General features: G+C 33.1%; 2 protein-coding genes across 2 annotated transcripts in view; one reads left to right on the top strand and one right to left on the bottom strand.

The window, feature by feature from the left end:
• The window catches only part of LOC141591545 (tropinone reductase homolog At5g06060-like), a 106,066-nt gene that overhangs the window by 40,214 nt on the left and 43,878 nt on the right, over positions 1-21,974 (bottom strand). The window contains exon 6 of the transcript XR_012520922.1: positions 20,849-21,098. The gene's annotated coding sequence lies outside the window, so the exon portion shown is untranslated. The remainder of the gene's footprint in view (positions 1-20,848; positions 21,099-21,974) is intronic.
• LOC141591547 (ras-related protein Rab2BV) lies at positions 1,429-4,299 on the top strand. Its single transcript, XM_074411924.1, has 3 exons — positions 1,429-1,686; positions 1,798-2,005; positions 3,616-4,299. Exons 2-3 carry the CDS (start codon positions 1,841-1,843, stop codon positions 4,093-4,095), a joined length of 645 nt encoding a protein of 214 aa, XP_074268025.1. The 5' UTR covers positions 1,429-1,686; positions 1,798-1,840; the 3' UTR covers positions 4,096-4,299.

Raw genomic sequence — 21,974 nt, 5'->3', positions numbered from 1 at the left:
GGTGGACTCCTTAGGGTACTCACTTTGTTTTAAAAAAATTGTGGGTCTTGGGTGCGGTGGTGTGTATCCGCATGTCTAGGTGGTATTTTAGGTTAGGGTTGTGTTGTGTCTTGGCCATGTTTTATTAATATTAACTTAAAGATACCGGTTCGATTACCTTCCCTACCTCAACCTATAGACTCATTTTTCAATTGACTATTTATTTATCGGAACTTATGCCTCGTTATATATTGCCCTTTCTTGTTTGATGATTCTATGAATCATAGAAGGTGATCCAAATATGGTTGATAGAGTTTGGATTACTACTTGTTATATTTTTCACATGATAGTTTAAATTAGTCAATTTAGCATTCATATGTTAGAATACTTGGATATTAGATTAAATTCTCATATAGTTTACATGTTTCATTACATGTTACATTAAATTTGACGTTTCGTGGTAGGAGGACTGTTACTCCCCACCGAATTGTGGCTTTCGTGTTTGTATAAAATGCGATTGACATTGAAGGCTTAGATGGGGTCATTGCATAGTGAGCATAAGTAACCTTGGACCTAGTTTTGGCTATTTTTATAGTAAACCTTTAGACTTTGGTTTTGTATATATGTTGAAGGGACATATGTCTCCCTCTTCTATTTTGGTTTCTATTACTATATTTCCGCGTCTTTAGTTATGTATGTAATTTAGTTCGTAGCATTGCAGGTTTTGGCACCCTCCTCTTGGGAATGTTGGAAATGTTTGTGGTTGGTTTAGGAAAGTTTTAAAAATTACAGGTTTTGTCTAGTTGAACCAATTACAAACATATCCTGTCAGTTTTTCTGTAGAATTTACGCGTTTAATTATCGCTATTTTTAAGGGTGTCACATCACATAATTTGTTATTAGGAGTGGCATAGTATACTAAGATTTAAGAAGGCCCAATTCCAGGTAAATTGCTATATTCGAGCTTGAGACTAGAATTGTTTATATAATCACAGTTCATCGCAATCATTGAACTGGTTCATATTTAGCTCACAAAATAAACACAAACACCAATGTGAACTTGGTTTGTAGTCAGTCCAATCCCGCATTTGATCACCTCTATTCTAGACTTGTAAATAATCCGTTCATATTTTAACCAATTAAATTACCCAATATGATCATTTTATGACTAGCCTGCTTCAATTATTTCTTTGTGTCGAGCAAGATTAGACTTGATCACGAACATCTCAACTCCCCAAACACCACTATTCCCTCTCGCATAAATCATAATAAGTATGTACAGACAACATATTTTTAAATATTTTCAAAAAAGTTCGACCTGCTAAGTGCTAACCCTTCTCAAACCCGCTCATTTACAAATAAAGACTTAATATAAACTCGGCTCCATTTCCAATCCAAACCCACCTTTAACCACCTACAACCGAACTACTCAAGAAAGACAAAAACCAGCTAACACACTATCAATAATCAAAAAATCAAATCCAAAAATCATTATTTTTCCACAATTATACACCTAAGAACAGCACCAACATTGCAATTTGCAACACATAACGTAGACCATTTCAAATACTCCCTCTTCCCTTCACCCTAGCATTTCCCTTTTCCCCCTTCCAAATCCCTAATTCCTCATTTTATTTTCCCCCTTTTCAATTTCCCCCAATTTCCCTCTCTCTCAACGCAATCGACATCGACATTATCAAATTCCAGGTAACAATCACTTATTTCTTCAATTTCGTATCGATTTAATCACTCGATTTCAATTTTTACTTTATTGTAATATAATTTGATCGCGATTTTTTGTTTGGATCTGATTTCTAGGGTTTCGATCGAGTTTTAGTACTATTAGTGTGATTGAAATTAGATGGCGAATAGAGTAGATCATGAGTATGATTACTTGTTCAAGATCGTGTTGATTGGAGATTCAGGTGTTGGTAAATCCAACATTCTTTCTAGGTTTACAAGGAATGAGTTTTGCTTGGAATCTAAATCTACTATCGGTGTCGAATTCGCTACTCGTACTCTTCAGGTTCGGCTTTCGATCTCGTAGCATTTTACTGTATTTTTCGTAAATTTTGGAAAATGTAGTGAATTGGAGTGAACGGAGGAAGTATCGATTTTTAAATGTAGTTGTTGGTAAATGCCAGATTACCAGTTATGATCTTTATGATTACAATTGTTTAACTTCTTTCGTTTTCTGCATTTAACATGTGATATAAGATGTGTTATTTCGATGGGATTGGTTGGTATGAAGTTGTTTTCAGCTTGATTTGATTTGAATTGTTGAATTTTCGGGTTGTTAACTTGTTATCAAATGTTATTTCGTCGGTTTTGGTGGATATGATGTTATTTTCAGTATGATTTTGTTGAAAAGTTGAATTTTTTGGTTGTTATACTTAACGAGAACAAAAACTCATCTTTTATCGTTTTTTGCTGAACTGTCTTCACCAGAATAATTGAGAGTTAGATGTGAATGTGATTGATGTTACATTTATCTTGAGGTTTTTGTGATCTATCAAACTAGGAGACTACTTTCCGATTTACTAGCGATTTGGACTTTTGGAGGATGGCTATTGTTTAGAGCATTTGGATTCTTTATAGAATGTGTGTAATATGAGGATGATAGAATTCTAACAATTCATGATTTAGAGAGTTGGCTGATGGATTGTTGGATTTGGATCGGAGTAGTGTTTTTGTAAGGTGGTTACTTTGTGGTACATGTAGCTTCTAGGTAGTATGAATCTGTATCTTGTGATCAATAAAATCATTGTGGCTCAAAAGGTATTTTTTTATTGGTAGTTATACTATATAGTTGGCGTGGATCCCATCATGAAGTTACAGTTATCTTGTTATTGTCGCATGAGGGTCTCTTTTCTTTAGATTTTTTTGATCTCTTAGTTAATTTATCGCTGCTGAAATTGGTGCTGTGGAGGGTCGTATACTGTTACAAGTCTGGAACATTATATGATGGACATAAAGGATGACAGGGTGCCTCGATGTTTTCTGAAAGACCTAGGGGTTGGTATGTTGGAGAGTAGAAATAATTGGTCTTGGATTGAGTTGTTTTTAAAAAAAATTCTCCTGCATTTGGAAATATTGGTTGTTTCTTACTGAATTTGTTTCTCTATGCCCGATATGTTGAAGTGGAGGCAAATAATTGTCGTCACGTAGTACCTGGGAGGCTGGGATAGAATTGATTTGGTATGACAAACTTTGGATTGGAATTTGGATCAGGTATTGGTATTGCGTTTGCAATGGTGGATTTTAGCTACCTTGCCTTCCTGTCCAGTGATTATGATGTCTCTAGTTAACGGCTCCATTTTTATGAATATTCACCTTTCGTCCTCTACAGAATTGTAGTTTAGTTGGAGCTTAGTCATTCGTTGGTTTCCCTATCCTATTGAGCATGTTATGATTGCATGTAAGCTTGAATGCTTCCTATGCTGTTAACTTCTGCAGTGTTCTCTTCTAGTTCTTTTATCATGCTCTTCCCTTGAGGGATGTGTTTCATAAAGTTTTATTCCAAACTTTGTTGCAAATAATTGCTCCTCGCATGGGTGAGGTGAACCTATACGGCTATACCCCAAAGAAATGACCTGGACCTTAACTGACTCAACCCGTCTACAATTTTGGCAACAGGTAGAAGGAAAAACAGTGAAGGCACAGATATGGGACACTGCTGGTCAAGAGCGCTACCGGGCTATTACTAGCGCTTACTACAGAGGTGCTGTTGGGGCCTTCCTTGTCTATGACATAACCAAGAAACAAACATTCGACAATGTCCAAAGGTGGCTCCGTGAGTTAAGAGACCATGCCGATTCCAATATTGTGATTATGCTTGCCGGTAACAAGTCCGATTTGAAGCATCTGAGAGCCGTCTCAGAAGAGGACGGACATGCATTGGCTGAAAAGGAAGGTCTGTCATTTCTCGAGACCTCAGCATTGGAAGCCGTGAACATTGAGAAAGCCTTTCAAACAATATTGACTGACATTTACCATATAATGAGCAAGAAAGCATTGGCTGCGCAAGAAGCGGCTAGCAGTCTTCCTGGTCAAGGCACTACCATCAATGTTGCTGATGCGTCCGGCAATCAAAGGAAATCATGCTGCTCTACTTAATGCGAGAGAATTAAACTTACAAAGGGGATTACTAGCAAGTGTCTCTTCTCGACTTTTTTTCCCTGAATTCTCTTATATTTTTTTCTCTAATTTTTTGGGGGACGATTCTGTAGTATACCTTGGTTTATTGAGTTGTGATTACAAGTTTGTGAAATTGGAAAACTACAGTTATTGTTATTAGACTTCAGATGATTTTGTTGCGCACTTTTTATTGTCTTCCTGTTACTAATTTTTGGAAGAGGTTGAAGAAACCTCCCTTTCTGATAACAAGCAGTTTGCGAAGTCAGAAAAATTACAGTTACAGATTCTGTACTTCTCTGTACTAAGTAAAATGTCCTCCCCGCCATTCGTGCAGTCGGAACTAATTTAACATTATCTAACAATCTGTGAAAAGGACTTTTTCGACGACATTGTTATTCGTACAGTTGGAATACATCATAAACTTACCCATCATACACTGTAAATGTTTCGAGTTTGATGGAATTTTTTCTTGAACGGACTTTGCTATGAAATGAATAATTAAGCAAGGCGGATTCATTCCTGCAGACATCGACCTTTAAACGAAACTTGTGTAGATACAGGGAAGTTCATAAGGTACTGGACATGGCTGCATCATAAATCACTTGAAAAGCTTGCTCAATGCATGAACTGAACTTAACAGAGTCGATGAAGCCGAGTTCAGCCCCTATCCCAATCCTCATGCTTTGCATGTAGCTCATAGCTGTTATCACTATGCTCTGCACTTGTACATGAGTTTTAACAGAATCATTAATTATAGAAGTGGAGGAGGAAAATGAAGTAGAATCGGCTTGGGAGAAAAAGCTGTAGTTTTCGCGACACACATTCAGTGTACAGTAGCATGTAAGAATGTTAACTGCATTGGAAAATCACGAATGCGTAATCTATGGGCTTACCAGGTGGGCACCAGTGACCATGAAGTATAAGCCTTTGACAGGATGATTAAGCAAGGCCATTTTCTCAACAGGACCTATCACGCTAGTGAACGCGAGACTTGAATTCTTCAGTGCACCCTGTACATACTCTGCAGCAGCCTAAAACATCATTTCATTCATTCATTAGGTTCGATGTACACAACTTACTCAATCACGTGTCAAAAACGCCTAAATAAAACCGTTAATATACCTCAGAACCTCTCCATTTCCTAACAATCTCAAGAAATTGAGCAGTGAAATAAACAGCCGGAGTTTTGTTTTTTTGGCCATGATAATTTTCAGTGATTCAAAGACGAAATCAAGAGGATTTGAGTAATTATGGTTGTTTAATTCGGGGAGAACCATATGCAAAAATGCAAATTGGTTTCCCCATATTTTAGAATCGGGTTTAAGCATTGATGTTCCGAGTGTTGAGCACCACTACGACAGTCGATCTTGAACTTCTGAAACCTTGTCCAGCTTCTTGCATGTATGATCGAGCCCCGAAGAAGATTATTCCTGTTAAAACTGCATTTATTGTCTGCAGTTTTACAGAAAATACAGTAACTGTTAAAATTAAGGGAATTTCCCATAATGGTTTGTCTTCTGGTAATGTTTCCATGCCGATTTTTGTTAGGTATTTATCGAGATGAACATCATATTCATTGATTGTTAATCCGTCTTGATAGCTAGGGATTTTGACATGGTCTTCTATCTTCACTTTCACTCTTTGCCATCTTCTTTCGGATTCCTTACCAAGATAAGTTAATTTATTCGTAATGCTGGAATTTTTCTTAAAGTTTCAAAATATCTGCAAATGGGTCGGAACATTTTTTTAGAGGTTGTTCTTCTTTTTTTTTCAAACTAGTCGCTATTAAATCTTCTTCTTTTTAAATTTAAAAACTACTAGTTTTGAAGGAAAACTTGAAAAATAATATGCAACTTTGTATTCATTTTTATTTGCTTAAACAATGTAAGAAAATTTGTATGATTATTGGACCGAAACAAGTTTATCATGTACCCGTCTTATAGTCTTGTAAACATATGATCGACAATTGACAACAACGAATATTTATTATTGGTCCCAAGTATGTGCTATAAAATGGTGAGAAGCTTTCTCGGGTTACTCGTAATTCATAATTAACAAACTCTGTTGGGACGAAGGAGAAAACCTTGACGATCATCTAACTCTTATATAGTAGATATGTCATAGTTGAGAGTGTTTGAGTTGTGATTACAAGTTTGTGAAATTAGAAAAACACGGTTTACAAATCAGGGTCGGAGTCAGGATTTGAGTATATGGGGAGCGAAAAATTTAGAAAGGGCGAACGGGTAATAGTATAAGGTACAGTCGAAAATATTTTGAAAAATATAACTAAAAATTTCGAAAATCTCATCGGTCGGAAAGCGAGCGCCCCTGCTAACCTCCTGTAACTCGGTTACAAGTTCTGTACTTTTGTTTACTATACTCTGTATATCGTCGTCCTCGTCGTTCAACATTCACCATTCATAGACGAAACTAATTGAACATTGTTTTATTTGTTTACAATCTACAAAAAGGACTTTCTCGACGTTATTAAAATTTAGAACCATTAGGGCTCGGATTCCCTTTCGTCATAACTAAGGTGTTCCACTCTAGTGAAGAATACATGCGAAACAAACAATACATGTAAGACTAGAGTGGAACACCTTAGTTATGCGAAACAACCATTAGGACTCGTATCTTTTAGTTTACGTGTAGGTAAGAGGGTATTTATTATGAGTATTTCAAAAAGCAAATAACTAAAACCAACTTTTATCTTAAAATCAATTTGCAATATGAGAGTAGATCTTGCAAGTGAGTTATTTGGGTCGGATTATTTTGAATCGGGACATTTTTGGATTAATAATTATCGGGTTACTCCGGGTCAGTTCATTCTGGGTCGTTTGGGTCACTTCGGATCAACATTTTGCTTAAACTTATTTCGGGTGATTCTTGGTCAATTAGACTATAGATATAATCTATATCTATATTAAGAAAGACATCGCTCTTTTATAGGGTTGGGCTGGGCTAAGACTAAAAACATAGTCAATTTATCTAATCAAATTTGGGTCGGGTTGGGTCAAGGCCAGGCCAAATGTATGGATCTATTCTGTGAGCCCATAACTTGCCAAAATGGGCAAGATTGGCTTTTGAGCTCAAATGGGGTTTTGAGCTTTAAGATTTACCAATTAATACAATTGGTAAAAGATATGATGAACCCCATATGAACTGCTAGATAAAAGATAAATAAATATAAATATAAATTTTTTTATAAAGCTTAATCATGTAGTCATAGATATAATTTACATGGAGTATTAAGAAGACATCGTTCTTTAACTTTTAATGAATATACATTGATTTCTACGAGTTTTTAATATTATATTATATTACTACTTTCACCAATTGTTGTGTAAGAGTCAAATTTAAATAAGGCCGGTCCAATAATATTAGGCCCATCAAAGTTTTAATTTAATAACTTAATATTATAAGTTGATTATATACATATTTAAATATGTTATTTTTTTAAAATAAACTATAAAGTTATCAAAACAAAACAAAAAGCTTGATATATAAATAACTTGTGCTTTGGCTTTTTTTTATTGGGTCAGTCTTATGCTATAGGTCAGTTTTATAAGAGAGTTGTTGCACTACTTTTATGCATAAAATCTTAAAAAAATGTTCTCTTTAATAAATTTGGGTTAGGCCGGCCAAAATTTAGGCCCAAAGTTTGGTCCAAACTCGGCCCAAAATACAATCGGGTATTTTTGAGCGGCCCGTGACCCTTTTTTGGGCGTAAGTAAATAGCCCAATCCCTGCAAAAAAACGGGTTGGTCTGGGTCGTGTCTTTAGCTTGAGCCATTTGGTCATCTCTAGCTTGACCTCATCTACACGACTAAGGTAATATGAGGTTGTTCTACAAGGGTAATACGACGAGATAACTAGCAAGTAATTCCAGCTCAACTTGATCAAAACTAAGTAAAATGCCAATAAGAAACCGTAAATCTTGCTTAGGAGTTAGGACGAAGTTTTTGATAATTCCTAGGCATTCTCCTCCTTTTATCTCACCTTCCGTATCCAAGTCATTTTAACTTATAAATTTAAGACAGATATTAACGTCTTAAATAAAAAAAATTGTCGGAAGTAGAAGAAAAACTTGCCAAAAATCAAGTGAGAAGAATTTCCCTTATAAGGTTGACATTTTTCCTACCTTAGTCTTGATTTGAACAATAGAAGCAAAGAGACAGTTTTAATTGGACACAGTACAAGTGGGAGACTGTTGGATTTATCTCCAGAGTCCAATTAAGGTAACCCGATTTATATTCTATGTAACCGTAACGTTTTGCTAGAAGCCGCTTAGGGACCGAGTCTTAAATGAGTTTAAGGATTCGTGTAGAATTAAACTGGCCCATTGGGTCACACACAAGATGAATATGGTGTTTCTAATTTATATGGAAATAGGGCTCTAATTAGATTAGGCCCAACTGCAATTAAGGTAAAAGTTTGATTAGCAAACTGAGTTATTACTCCCCTATATATAGAGATATATGGGAGTCAGTTTCATCCATCCTATTCTTCAGTGAGAATAATAAAACTCTACCCTTGTACTTGAAGAGATACACTCAAGATGTAATACTACGAATTTTATAGGCTGGTACTCGACCGAGTATGTCCTACTCGGTCGAGTAGTGTGTGTCGTGGAGTCTGTTTGGCTACTGTCGAGGAACACTCGGCCGAGTATGATGAATACTCGACCGAGTAGAGGATACTCGACCGAGGATACTATATACTCGACCGAGTATCCGGTCTGGCGAGTAACATTTCAGCGGTTTGATTCGGGAGTAATTAAGGCGTTATATATTTTCGTTAATCATTTTCTAAACACTATTTACAAAACCTAAACATCGTACGACGCTCTAATCACTTCGAATCTCTCCTCTGTGTGTGTGGACAATCATAGCAATCGCATTCAACCCTTTATTCCTTCGTCGGTAAGTCTTTATCTCCATGTTTGTTGGTGATTATTTCTAGGGTTTGTCTTTAATCATGAATTGGGGGAAATGGGGTTTTGCAATTAGTAATTGTGTTATGTGATTATTGTTTAGGCGAAGACTTCGTAGAGGAGCCGTTCTAGTTGCTTGATTCTCTTCACTGCTGTTGTTGCTTAGGTAGGGTTTTCCTACTCAGTTACTGTTAATTGATTTAAGATGTGATTGTATTGTGCTTTACTGTTCTCTGCTGATCATCGGAGTGTTGGTGTGGTGGTGGTGATTGTGAGGTTGTGTTGGTTATGGTGGAGTCACTTGCGGGTGTGGCTTCACGCCCTAGTTCGCCCTCCGTGGAACCCGTCAAGGGAGGGGATGTGCACATTAAGGGACAGGGTATCTCTCTTTGATGAGCGGGATTTTGGTGGGGATTGGCTGCGGTCCCCCACTGGCGGCATGGACTACTTGTTTCGATGGGTAGTCTGGCAGGGCTACACACTTCGGTGTGTAGTTGGTTACTGTGTGAGATTGGGAGATCGGGGATGGAGGATGATCAGCTGGTTACTTTGTCCACTTGTCTTATTTTGATTGAGCAGTACTAACCCCGTTGTTGTTTTGTAAAATCTGTGGTGATCCGTTCGGGGATGGTGAGCAGGTTGTGACAGGTGATGCTTTTGGTGAGCTTTGGGGCGTTCATGGGAGAGTCGTCACACTGGACTAGTATCACCATCGCGAGTCTTAGCTTTTGTTTTGTAGTCTTTAACAATTGGAACTTCATTTATTAGATTTTGGAAACATTGTAACCTTTTACATTTACCGTACTTTAATAAATGTGTTTGGGACAGTTGCTTTTGATATGTACTAACCTCGGGCAACCGAGATGGTAACAGTCTTTCATGCTAGGGTAGTCCTGGCAAGGTACCTTGGTATGAGGGGGTGTTACACAAGACTCGAAATTTGGGCAATTTAGACTCGAATTGGATAGTGATTTGGACCGTTGGTGATAAAAGCGACTAAAATTTGGACAGAAACTTTGGGACTCGTTTTGAAGACACGTTCGAACCTCGCGAATTAACTTGAGCAACACGATGGGATTGAAACTATGATTAGAATTGAGTGAACCGGGATATGACTTAATCCAAGCGTTAACCCACTAGATTAAGCCTAAGAGGAATCCAAGCACTAAGCAAAGAAGATTTAGAAAGCAAAGTTTCTAACTTGTGTTTAATAATTCATCAAATCTGAAAAATGCACGAGAAAAGCCTTGTTTTTATAGGCCAAGCCAAGCAATTCTCACCATCCATCTAGCCTAGCATCTAACGGTCCAAAAGACCCTATAAATGCCGGTACAAAAGTGGACATAAGGCCTTACATAAAGTTCTTACACAAGTTGACAAATTCAAATGAAAGCAAGAAAGTAAACTAATAAGGACAATGATTATTTAATCATCCATGGAAGCATCACACGGCCGGCCAAAAGAGGATATAAGAGTTAGAGCACAAGAGAAAGGACTTAAGGAGTTGTCTTGGCCAAAATAGGAAGCCTGAAAGTGACCCTTGTACTTGACATGGCTAACCGTGTAAGAGGAGGTCCACCGGATTTGTCCCTTGCCTTTCCCTTTGTTTTAATCCTTTCCAAGACAAAAAGTCTCAGGCAAAAAGTCTCTAAACTCTCTATAGAAGGACCCTAGGCCATAATACACCACATGTTCTTAGATGGTTTTCGAGGTGGACCTCAAATAGGCCAAAAAACCAAAACCGGGTACAAGCATGCCTAATGTGGCTCGTTTTGCTTCAGTACTAGCATACAAATTGTATCTCCTATTCATACGTGTGGATACTAGTTGAGGCACTACAATTGGAGTGCTCTTGGTTATTTGTAGTAGTTGGGTTATTCAGTTTCGGTCTTATTTTCTTATATTGCTGGATATTATTGCTCACGGATTTATTCCGATGCGAGGTAATTCGACTACTCTTTTATTTATGTTTAATTCTGATTTCTAACATGCATATGGTCCTAGAGATTTGTCTATTAAAATAATTTTAAGGACCGACAAATCCCTTTATGCATGACTTTGGTGGAGTAATTCAAGCAAAAAATAAGGGTATAATTGGAAATAAAAAATCTCATGATGATATAGGTGAACTTGAAAAACTTACAGTTAAAATGAAGGGAAATTAACATTTATATTATTTTGTTGCAAGGGAAAGGTTTTCTCATCTATGAATGTAATTAAAGTGGAACAAGGGATGTGAGAGAGCTTTATCGTTATAGTGGTCATAACCAGCTCAAATCCGCACTTAAGCAGATGGTATACCAAAAAAAGAAAAAAAAAAAAAATGTCATAAAAGTTAATGCTAATTATTGGAGTAGTTGATCAATGTATTACATTATGTTCTATGGAGTAACATTTTTGCCCTTTAATTTTATTTATTTAAGTGGTGAATTATACTTACAAAAAAAGAAAAACAATAGTTAACTTCTCCATTCCTTATTTTAATGGACCAATAAGATCTCTTTAAATGTTTTCCCTTTTATATAAAAGAGATTTCTAACATATTAAAAAATTCAATCATACACTCATTAAGACAAATCAAACAAAATACGACCATACAAATTATTAGTATGTCTAATGAATAAGAAATATGATTAAAATAGTTTTTTTATAAAATTAATCATTATTATCGTGTTTGAAATATTTTGACCCGTGTATAATCACGACTTGACCTCGTTACGTAGTACTAGTTCGATATATATTCTCGTCTCATCTGACTCGTATTTACCAACAATACTTTCACTAATTTCTATCGATCGAACTCAAATCTAATACACAGACATGTTTACCCCGTCTAATTCTTCATAATTCTTACACCAAGACTAAATTACTGCAAAAAAAAATAAAAAAAATATATATGCTAAAATTAATTGATAAAACAAGTTTATTTTCAATAGCCTTATTTTTATTTATTCTGGAAATTAGCTTAATTAGCAACTTTTAATTAGTTAGTGATGAGAAACTTTATTTAACCACTCAAATGGCAAATTTAGGTGTATTTGTCCAATTCTTTATTTTTATTTTTACCAATTTGTTCAAAGTAGAACCTTTTTTTACCAATTTGTCCACAACCTCCAATTTTTTTACCAATTTGTCAATTTGGCCTATATTTGTGCACCGAGACCGAATCCTTCCAAACTATTCTAAATCACTTGGTGTAAGGTAGTTTTGGGTGAGAGTGTAATTGAGCTTAATTGAGCCTAAGCTTAGGTGGGTTTGAAGTTGGCTCGAAAATCAGTTTAAAATTTTCCGAACTTAAAACATTAAGTCTCAGATTAGGCTCGAGTTCAATTCAAACTCGACTCGAGCACTTTTATATTAATATTTTCTTTTTTATTGAATTAAATTAATACTTACCAAATTTAATAAAAATTTATTCATAAATGATAAAATAACAGTTTAGTAATGAATAAATTTTATTTTTAAAAAAAAAAAACATTTTATTAGTAAACAAAAAATAATTGAAAAATACCAAAAAAAATAATAAAAAAAAACAAGCAAATGCATAACTCACATAAGTTAGTTTGTTTCATAAATCATAATTGTTAAACACATGCAGAGTTTTCCTACCATCATTTTTTATCTCTTCAACTATTTTCTCTTACACATTCACATATAATACGAGTATGCAAGTTTTTCGCATTAGAAAACATAAATTGTTAATTTTTTTTTATTCGTTTTTATTGTATTTCTATTTCCCGTGAATATTCCGGGACCATATTCGCTATAAGTCTCTGGGATTTTGTCCCTTTCTGTTATAAAAAATAAATTTTCCTTTAAAAATGGGTCTAATCTTATGAAATTGGAATTGGTGAAAAAAAATAAGAGCTCCAAATCAATTATTAATTATCCAAAATAATAATTAAGTTTGTAGGCCATTAAGAAAACATAAATATAAATATAAATATAAATTGATTTAATATACGGAATACAACTATGGCATAGAATAAGTACTACGGAATATACGTTTTGACGTTTAAGTTAGATAAACTTATTGAAAAGTTAAAGTGTAGGCCAAACTTCCAGAATGGTTACTCTCTCTGTTAGAGATTGTGCCTTTTCAGATAAAGTGTCGGGTAGCAGAGGTGGAAAGTTTTCGAGCCCATCAACTATACAGTCCAACATTGTTCCACGTCAAGTAATTATTCTAATATAAAATTTTGACATGTTAAGAGTTACCCACTCCTTCTATTGTCTTTTGTGCCAAAACCAAAAGTAACCAAATGAATAAGACGGAGGAAGTATCGTTTTTATTATTACGGTTAAGGTGGTGAGAATATGTGTAATTTGATTATTTACTTTCATTAAGGCCTACTTCTCATCCACTAACCATCACCACAAATGGTCCGTCGCTCCCTTTTCCTTGATTTAATGCGAAAATCAAAGATAAATAAATGGCCGAAACGGAGGAAATACAAAGTTATTTACGGCGAATTTGCGACGGTAAAGCCAAAAAAAAGGGCATAAATAATGCGGACTATATTATTATTAGTTCCTTTATTATTTCCAAATATGTTGATAATAAATTAAGTTGACAAGAAAAATGAAAGGAAGAAACAAATATTATTGGCTCACTTTTCTCCTCTTACACGGACTTTTCTCAGGTTTCCCTCATTTCTTTATTTATACCATCAACATTTCCCTCTTCTCTTTATATGACCAACATTAAACCCTACTTTCTCTCTCATTCCCTTTTTCCAAAACAAACAAAACAAACACACTCTCATTCTTCTTTCCCCAACGATAACCACCCAAACAAACCACAACAAGGTATTCAACAAAATTAACTTCGGCCCATCAAGTTCTTCAACAAAACATAGCCCAATACATTTTCAACCAAAAATCTATTCCTCATAAAAACACAAAAAATGAGTTTATATATTCCATTAGACCATGGTCCTCATGAGTTATCTTTTACGGGAAAAATTTTAGCTCCCGATTGGGCTTTTTTTGGAAGCATTTTCAAAAGCCTATTATGCTATTTTCAAAGTTCGGGTTGGACCAGGCTTTCGTACAACGAAAACATTGGTGTAAAAGTTCAGAGACGGTCAGCCAAAACCTCTTGATTATAGTAAAACAGGTAAATTTTGTTTTAAATATTTTTACTAAATTTTACTTACTAGTAAACATTTCCGAAAACATGATACTAACAAGTATTGATAAATTGATAATGATCGATATTGAGACTTTTGTTTTGTAGATTAGTAAAACATCAAATCTGTAGGAAGAAATAAATCTATGTTTTTATTGAATTTTTAGGGTGTATAGATTTGTCTTACGTTAGCACCAAAAATGAGCGGTTTAATGTTTGAAAACCAAAACGCTCTAGATTTGTTTGTTGCGGATATGCAACAAATCAAAAATGGTTTTGTCTCGACTCTTAATTTGTCGTACGACGGGAGATTAATTGCATTGAAAGATTACGTTGCGGATATGCAACAAATCAACTTTGACCATCGAAAATAACTGAGTCTTACTCTTGGTTTGCCAAATCTAGTGCCATTCTTTTGGAGTTGTTGTGTAGAAAGACAGCATTGTAGTTGTTGTGTAAAAAAACAGCATTGTAGTCCTCTATTCCTCCTATGACATCTATAATAATATAAAATTTATTTAGTAAATTGTACATGAAATATTAAATTCACTGCAATAAGCATTCAATATGAGATTGAACAACATTTAAAGAATTAAGTTGTTAATGATAATACCTATTAGTTGTCTTCCTTCTAGTTTGTTACTAATGATATCTTCAAATGAGACAAACTTAAAACCATGATTTGGAATTGACCCACACTCTATTTCATCAATGGTTGTCCGCGTACCAAATCTGATCCGATACTTGTGTGTTGTTGCAAGGTGAAATCCGTGGTTACGAACTGTTTGAAATCTCCCTATTTTGTACATCTTCCCTTCTTGAATTCTGCCATCGTATTTCTTGATAAGTGATTTTGTGATTAATCCTTGAACAACATTTTTTTCTTCATCAACCATTAGGAATTCAACTTTATGAAAAATCCATTTTCCATGATTGTTCCATTCCTGTTTTTTCCATTTCCTTATCACCCTGACTTTCATGTATACATTAAAGTCTCCTTCTTGAATTTCAGCAATCGTTTTTTGGGTCGGTTGTTCCATTGTTGAATGTATTTTGTTAATGTGTTTGTTTTGAAATAAGTGGCTGGAAAATTCTGAAGATTATATGGAGTTATATGGAGGGAGTTTAATCTGGGTTTTAGGTAGTGTGGGGTAGTTAATTGGTAATGGGAGATTGTGGATTGTAGATTGTGGATTGTGGAGGTAGTAGTGGTAATTTGGTAGGATGAGTGGGAGATTATTTGATAATCTGAATTTTAATTTAATTACTTAACTAATAATCTGTAATTTTAATTTTATTTTAATTACTTTAATTTCATTAATAATTATTGTAATCATCAATATCATTATTGTGTATGTTTTTTCAATGAACTATAGTATTAATATGAATATTCTGAATATTCTGATTCTTATTGTGCTACAGTTGTGGACATAATCTTATTTAATTTAATTACTTAGTTTACTTAAATTTAATTAATAATTAATGTTGATGATTAATATCATTATTGTGTATGTATTTTCACAAAATTACAGTATTAATATTAATATAGTTCGATTTTTATTGTGTTGCAGTTGTGGACATTCTGAGATTTTATAAACGTTCATATCGATGATGAATGGGGGACATTGTGAGATTTTATAAAAGATGGAAGCTTGGAGGTAGGTATGATTACTATTGGCAGCTAACTAAAATGCCACCCCACAAAAAGTGGTATGGCGGCATTTAGTTATTGTTACCGAGTTTTCATTAAATCTCGATGATGAGTGGTATGATACCGATCTGAGAGATCTTTCATAATTTTTCATTTTTGTTTAAATTATTTGTTTTCTTTTTATTATTTTTTATATTAATGTTTTTTGTTTCTCGTTTTGATGTAAAGCAAAGCAAATTGGAATCAAAGGTCGTCCACATTTGATGAATGTAGCGGATTGTAATTTGTATATCTGCCTCTAATACTTTATGATTTTTCGATTTTATTTATTTAATTTGTAATATTTTATTTTGTAGTAATGTAATTTTATTTAATTTTTAGATTTTAGAGTCTATCGTTTTTGTATTAGCAGCCAGAATCATTAGACGTTATTTCGACCGATCAGCACCAAATATATGAATAAATAACAACTAAACAACTTTTTAATCGATTTTGGATTTAGATATTTTTTCGTCAGAGATTATTTACACGGAATATATAACAACTAATCAACTTTTTTCAAGACGGAAATTAACAGCAAAAGATTAGCAAATATGGAGAGAGAGTAATTAAATCCCAAAACTTTAGTAGGGGCCCACCAATGCTGATTTTAAGCAGCCAATAGAAATCCAGGAAAGAACCCAGCTTTTATACTAGTTAGATATTAAAATATTCTCAAAAAACCAATCAGCAGTAAATTTAGAAAGAGATTCTTCTCTGAAGCATTGGACAGGTACACAAAAATCCTTAAATCCTTCAATTATACAAGGATAAAGCATTTGTGGAACACAACAAGGATCTCGATTAGAAAGATTAAGGATCTCAGGAAAAATTTGATAAACAGCCGTACACTGTTTGCTCCCGATTAATCCTACATACTCCATAGACTTACTCTTTCTATTATATATTCTAACTACATTATCTAAATGCGTAGCATAATGTGTATCATTAAGATCGTATGAATTTAATGAAGCAATTAATAAGTAAAAATGACTCTACTTGAATAGAAGAGATTTTTTAGTTGAAAATTAGTTAAAAAATAGAAAGTAATTTTAGAAAAATGTTGGTCAAAGAGAAATAAGACACTAATTAGTTAAAAAATAGAAGATAATTTTAGAAAAAATGTTAGTAGAGAGAAATAAAACAAGCCGTTGAAAAAGTGATGGTAATAACCATAAAAAATGATGGTAATCTTTTATCTTTTATTTACTAAATTCATGTTTTTAAAAGCTTTCATTGATTAAACATTCGTAAACTAATTAACGCTAAACTTTACCAAAAATTTGTACTTGAAATTTTATGTTGATTGGTTTAAACTTTAAATAACATAACATTCTGATGAAAAAGTCATAGAGGAGGCAGTAATGTTTACCCACATTTAAATAGCATAAGAAAACTCACTTTTAGTGTCGTTGTCGTTGAACATTAATTATATAGGCTAGGTTATAACCCGTGAAATTCACGAATCTGCTTTTAAAATTTAGATAAATATGATTAATAATGACATAAAATATTGTGTTCAATTATTATATCTTTTTACAAATTATATCTTTAATTACAGATTATTATTTATATTGTGTTTAATACTATGATCAAGACTTACAATAAAACTAGTGTTTAACCCGTGCAAAAAATGCACGGGACGTAGTAACAATCGCTAAAATTAGATTCGAAAACGTAAGCATATAAATGAGCATGATTAAATTTCCATACTCGTGACAATTTAAAAAAGCCACAATTGAATATTCAACGTATATGTTATTACGATTGTTACTACGCTAATCACTACCATACGATACAAATAAGGAATTTTATAGTGATTTACGTAGTAGTGTTGAACTGATTAGCTATATTTTAAGGAGGATGAATATTAATTGATTTCATTCCTTTTTTTTTTTTTTATTCCACTCAATTTGTCCTCCCTGAAATAAGGGTAATCAGTTCTCAAACTTTAGAATTTTAGGATTAGTTGAAACCGATAAATGAAATAAGCATATAATCTCTTGGATTTTAACATTTGACTTTGTTTACTCATATTTTAGCCAAATTCGCATTTTTGTATTTTGCCACGATTATTTTGTTATGTTTATTAATATTTTGCCACGATTATTGTTATTATTATTGTTGTTGTGTTCGATTTTTTACGTCTTTTTTATTATACTCCCTCCAATCCGGTCATTGGTTTACCTTTTATTGTTTTTTCATTAAAAATAGTTGAGATACGTAATTAACTCAACCAAGTTTTTTTTTTAAATAGAAATTTCTATATTCTTATTTGCGAACTATATTTTCAAGGTATTTTTTTTTAAATAGAAATTTCTATATTCTTATTTGCGAACTATATTTTCAAAGTAGATTAAACGGTTAACATTGTTTTGAACGAATGTGGTAAGAATTAATAAACGCTTAAAAAATAAATTGCTAAATCTTTTATTGATGTTATTATTTGAGAATGACTTGAGTCATATTTCGTATAAAACAAACTTTAAATAACTCTTGATTAATTGTCACTTACAACTTTTTTTTTTCAAAAGTAAAATACAATGACGAGCAATATGAAGAATTAATAGATATCACTATTATATAAGTAATTTATTAAAAAAAAAAATTATATACCGTGCATTTATTACATAGGGTCTAAACTAGTTTTTATTATATACAAGGTATGTTTAGATAAATGTTAAGATATTGTCGAGATATCGACATATCTTCATGAGAATAATATTATTACACAATATATCATATTGTGTTTTCTAATCTTACTCTCGATACCTTATTTATAAAATTGGGAATATGGTTTGGTTACAACATTATTATGTGAAAATGTCCATGGTGTATGTGATTAAGTATTAATTGGGATATATACTAGAATATATCTCAATTTTTTTTTTCCAACAAACTCGAATCAGGCTTTTCTGAGCGGTTTCCATCGTAAACTAGATTGACCCGAAATCAATCTACAAGACGAATATGGTTATTAATTTTTAGCTATATTTTAATCTTTATTCTTTTAACAATCATTTTTATGGTTTATGCAGCGTCTTATCCTATATAATATGTCATACCCCATTGTTCATTGGGCCGTCCGAGCGATATTAGTTTGCGTCGACTTACCATGTAGTAAGAGAAGATGAAAAGCCCAATTTTGATAGAATAGTTAATTATTTGGGGACCATTGGGAAATCTTGGCAAGTGGTGGGAAAAAATTCAACAAAGCAACGACGATAAATTGAAAAGTCCATTTCAAAGATGTGAATCAGGAACAAGCAAAAGCCTAATGCTTTTTATTAGAAGGTGTTATCATCACATGTCTTCTCGAGTAAGTTTTTTAATTTTTTTTTATGGTAAAAAGTTATCTCATTCACTACAAGTTTTGAATTTTCCAATAAATATAATTCTAATTTAAACCAAAGGTAGAATATCATTTTATTTGTTTTGTTGGAGTAGATGTAAAAAAATGTAATTAATGTGATTTAGAATGACACCTAATATGAAAAAAATTGTTAAAACGAATTATATAATAAAACATAGGGATTAATGATTTACTATTGGAATTTCAGTTACTAGTATTATATTTCAAGTTTTTGTGTTAAGTTACTAATATGTATGTATGCATTGTTTAGTGGATATTGAAGGATATTTGTAGGTGTTCGGGTTATGATTTTTTTTAAGTCCTCTTATTTTTTGGCCACCAAAATGCTACGATAATTATTGTTTTAATAAGAGTAGCATGTTTTAAATTTTGTACGAAATAAAAAATTAATTAACTTATTTATCTTGCCTAGAAACATAATTTAACTTTTCTCTTATTAATATTGATTTTGTTTAGGAGCAAAACATCTCAGATTTCGACAATAATGATTTTCATTTGATTGGGCTTTTTCCGGATGCATTTTCAAAAGCCTATTATACCGTTTTCAAGGTTCAGAACGGACCAGGCTTCCGTACAACGAAAACATTGGTGGAAAAGTTTAGAGAAGGTCAACCAAAATCTCGTGATTATAGTAAAACAGGTAAATTTTGTTTTAAATATTTTCACTTAATTTACTTACTAGTAAACATTTCCGAAAACATGATACTAACAAGTATTGATAATTTGATAATGATCGATATTGGGACTTTTGTTTTGTAGATTAGTAGAACATCAAATTTGTAGGAAGAAATGAATCTATGTTTTTGTTGAATTTGTAGGGTGTATTAATTTGTATTATGTTAGCACTAACAATTGAATACTCATGTTTGTATGTGTTAAAATTACGAGACTTCGAATGCTCGCCAACTCCGAGAATTCAGTAAACAAACTAAGGAAGCTTTTGAGTAAGAGAATTATTCTTTTTTTTTTTTATAAAGTCTTATGGCAGTGGAGAGTGTTGAATGGTTCCATCACCTGATACGGGTTTTAACAACGAGACATGAAATAAGAGATGAATCTTTGTTTGAGTAGGGAGTTGCAAGTGATAGGCTACCTTGCCAATTCGTTCCAATATCTGAAGGGTTCGTAGTAGCGTCAGACTAATTTGTGATGGTGGCAGCGCATGATAGAGTGTTGACGATATGGCTGTAAGCGGAGCAATACCATGTCTACCTCTTCAAATTTCACTCGCTGAGACATACGAGGTTGGGCTTCTATTAAGTTCGTCCTAAGCAAGTTTATAAATTGATCTTGTTCCTTAAGTATGTCTTCTACGGCTTAAAGTTTGGTTGCATCTTTTGTATATGACGGTATTGTCGAGGGAGTCAGTCATATAAGGCTAGCTTAGTAGGGACTCATATTTAAGCCTTGATGATATATTAGACACGTCAATTCTAATGGCGTGTCTCTTCCCATAAACCCGCCATTCGTATTAGCGTGTTTCCTAGACCATTTTTTTACTACCTTTTTAAAGTTTACAACTAGTTTTATACTCGTGCAAATTGCACGGGTTTGTTCTTTAAAACTGTAAATCTTTGATTATAAATGAAATAGAACATTATCTACCATTATATAAATTATAATATTCAAATTCAAAATGTTAAAGATGGTTTTTGGATATATATCATATGTAATAATATAATTTTTTTTTATTTTCATATAGAATACTACGTATTATTTTTCTAAAACTGTGAATAGATAAATTTTTTTAAAAAAAATATATAATTGCAAGTTCGATTCATATAGTTATGGAGTTAAGTTCACCCTTTTTAGGCACATCAGTCTTAAAAGATGTTTTTTTTTCTTGGTACTAAATCTAAAAAAAGGTCAAATTCGTATAATAAGTTGTTCTTATGTTGTCCAACTAATAAAACGATACATGACATGTTAAAACTCAAAACTACTAGAGGTGTTGCCCAAGTAGAAAAAACATGACATGAACTGACCCTGCCCGAAAATGACTCAACTCGAAGTGATCCGAAATAACTGATATATCAAAATGACCCGAAATGAGTAACTTAAGGCCAAATATCGACCCGAAATACACAACTTGAAAATGACTCGACTTATTTATCGAAAATAACTCGACTCAAACTCGACTCGGCTAACCCATTTATCAAGTCTAAGTCTAGTATAACAAAATTGGTCAAAGGAAAAATAGGTTTGTGTTTTCTACATAATTACTAAAAAAACAGCTTGAAATTCATAGTTAAAAGATGTCGAGATCTAATCAGAGACAACCAATGGATGGTCAAGCTCGAACATACTTATAGAGAAGCAAACAGAACCGCAGATGTATTAGCTAATAGAGGAATTTCCTCTAGTACTATTCCTATGCATTTAGAAGTTCCTTTTAATGCTTTACGTACTATCCTACGTGAAGATATTTTTTAGGTTGCTATTCCCCGTGTAATAGACTAATAGCTAACAATTAATTTACGGGACTTGCCCCTCATTTGCACCAAAAAAACTAATTCACGTTGCAACAAACTCGGAATTTAGAACTACTCTCAAGTCTCAACAATTACAAACATTCTTTTTATTTTTAAATGGGACTCGTAAATCACAAATATTCTAAATACACTAGTAGAAAGACATAATAAAATTCTAAATACACTAAAAGAAAGATAAAATAAAAGTCGGGGTAATACCCTTTATTAAATAAAGAGGGTAAAGAAAAAAAAATAGTAAA

Source organism: Silene latifolia, chromosome 7, assembly GCF_048544455.1.
Source record: "Silene latifolia isolate original U9 population chromosome 7, ASM4854445v1, whole genome shotgun sequence".
NCBI classification, from domain to species: domain Eukaryota; kingdom Viridiplantae; phylum Streptophyta; class Magnoliopsida; order Caryophyllales; family Caryophyllaceae; genus Silene; species Silene latifolia.
This window is presented reverse-complemented; position numbering and strand designations above follow the sequence as displayed.

What these genes read in the sequence shown, in the direction of transcription:
- LOC141591547 (XM_074411924.1), top strand. Translation starts at nt 1,841, where the DNA reads ATGGCGAATAGAGTAGATCATGAGTATGATTACTTGTTCAAGATCGTG. An exon ending in TCGCTACTCGTACTCTTCAG is followed by an intron (nt 2,006 to 3,615) that starts GTTCGGCTTTCG and finishes TTTTGGCAACAG; the next exon opens with GTAGAAGGAAAAACAGTGAA.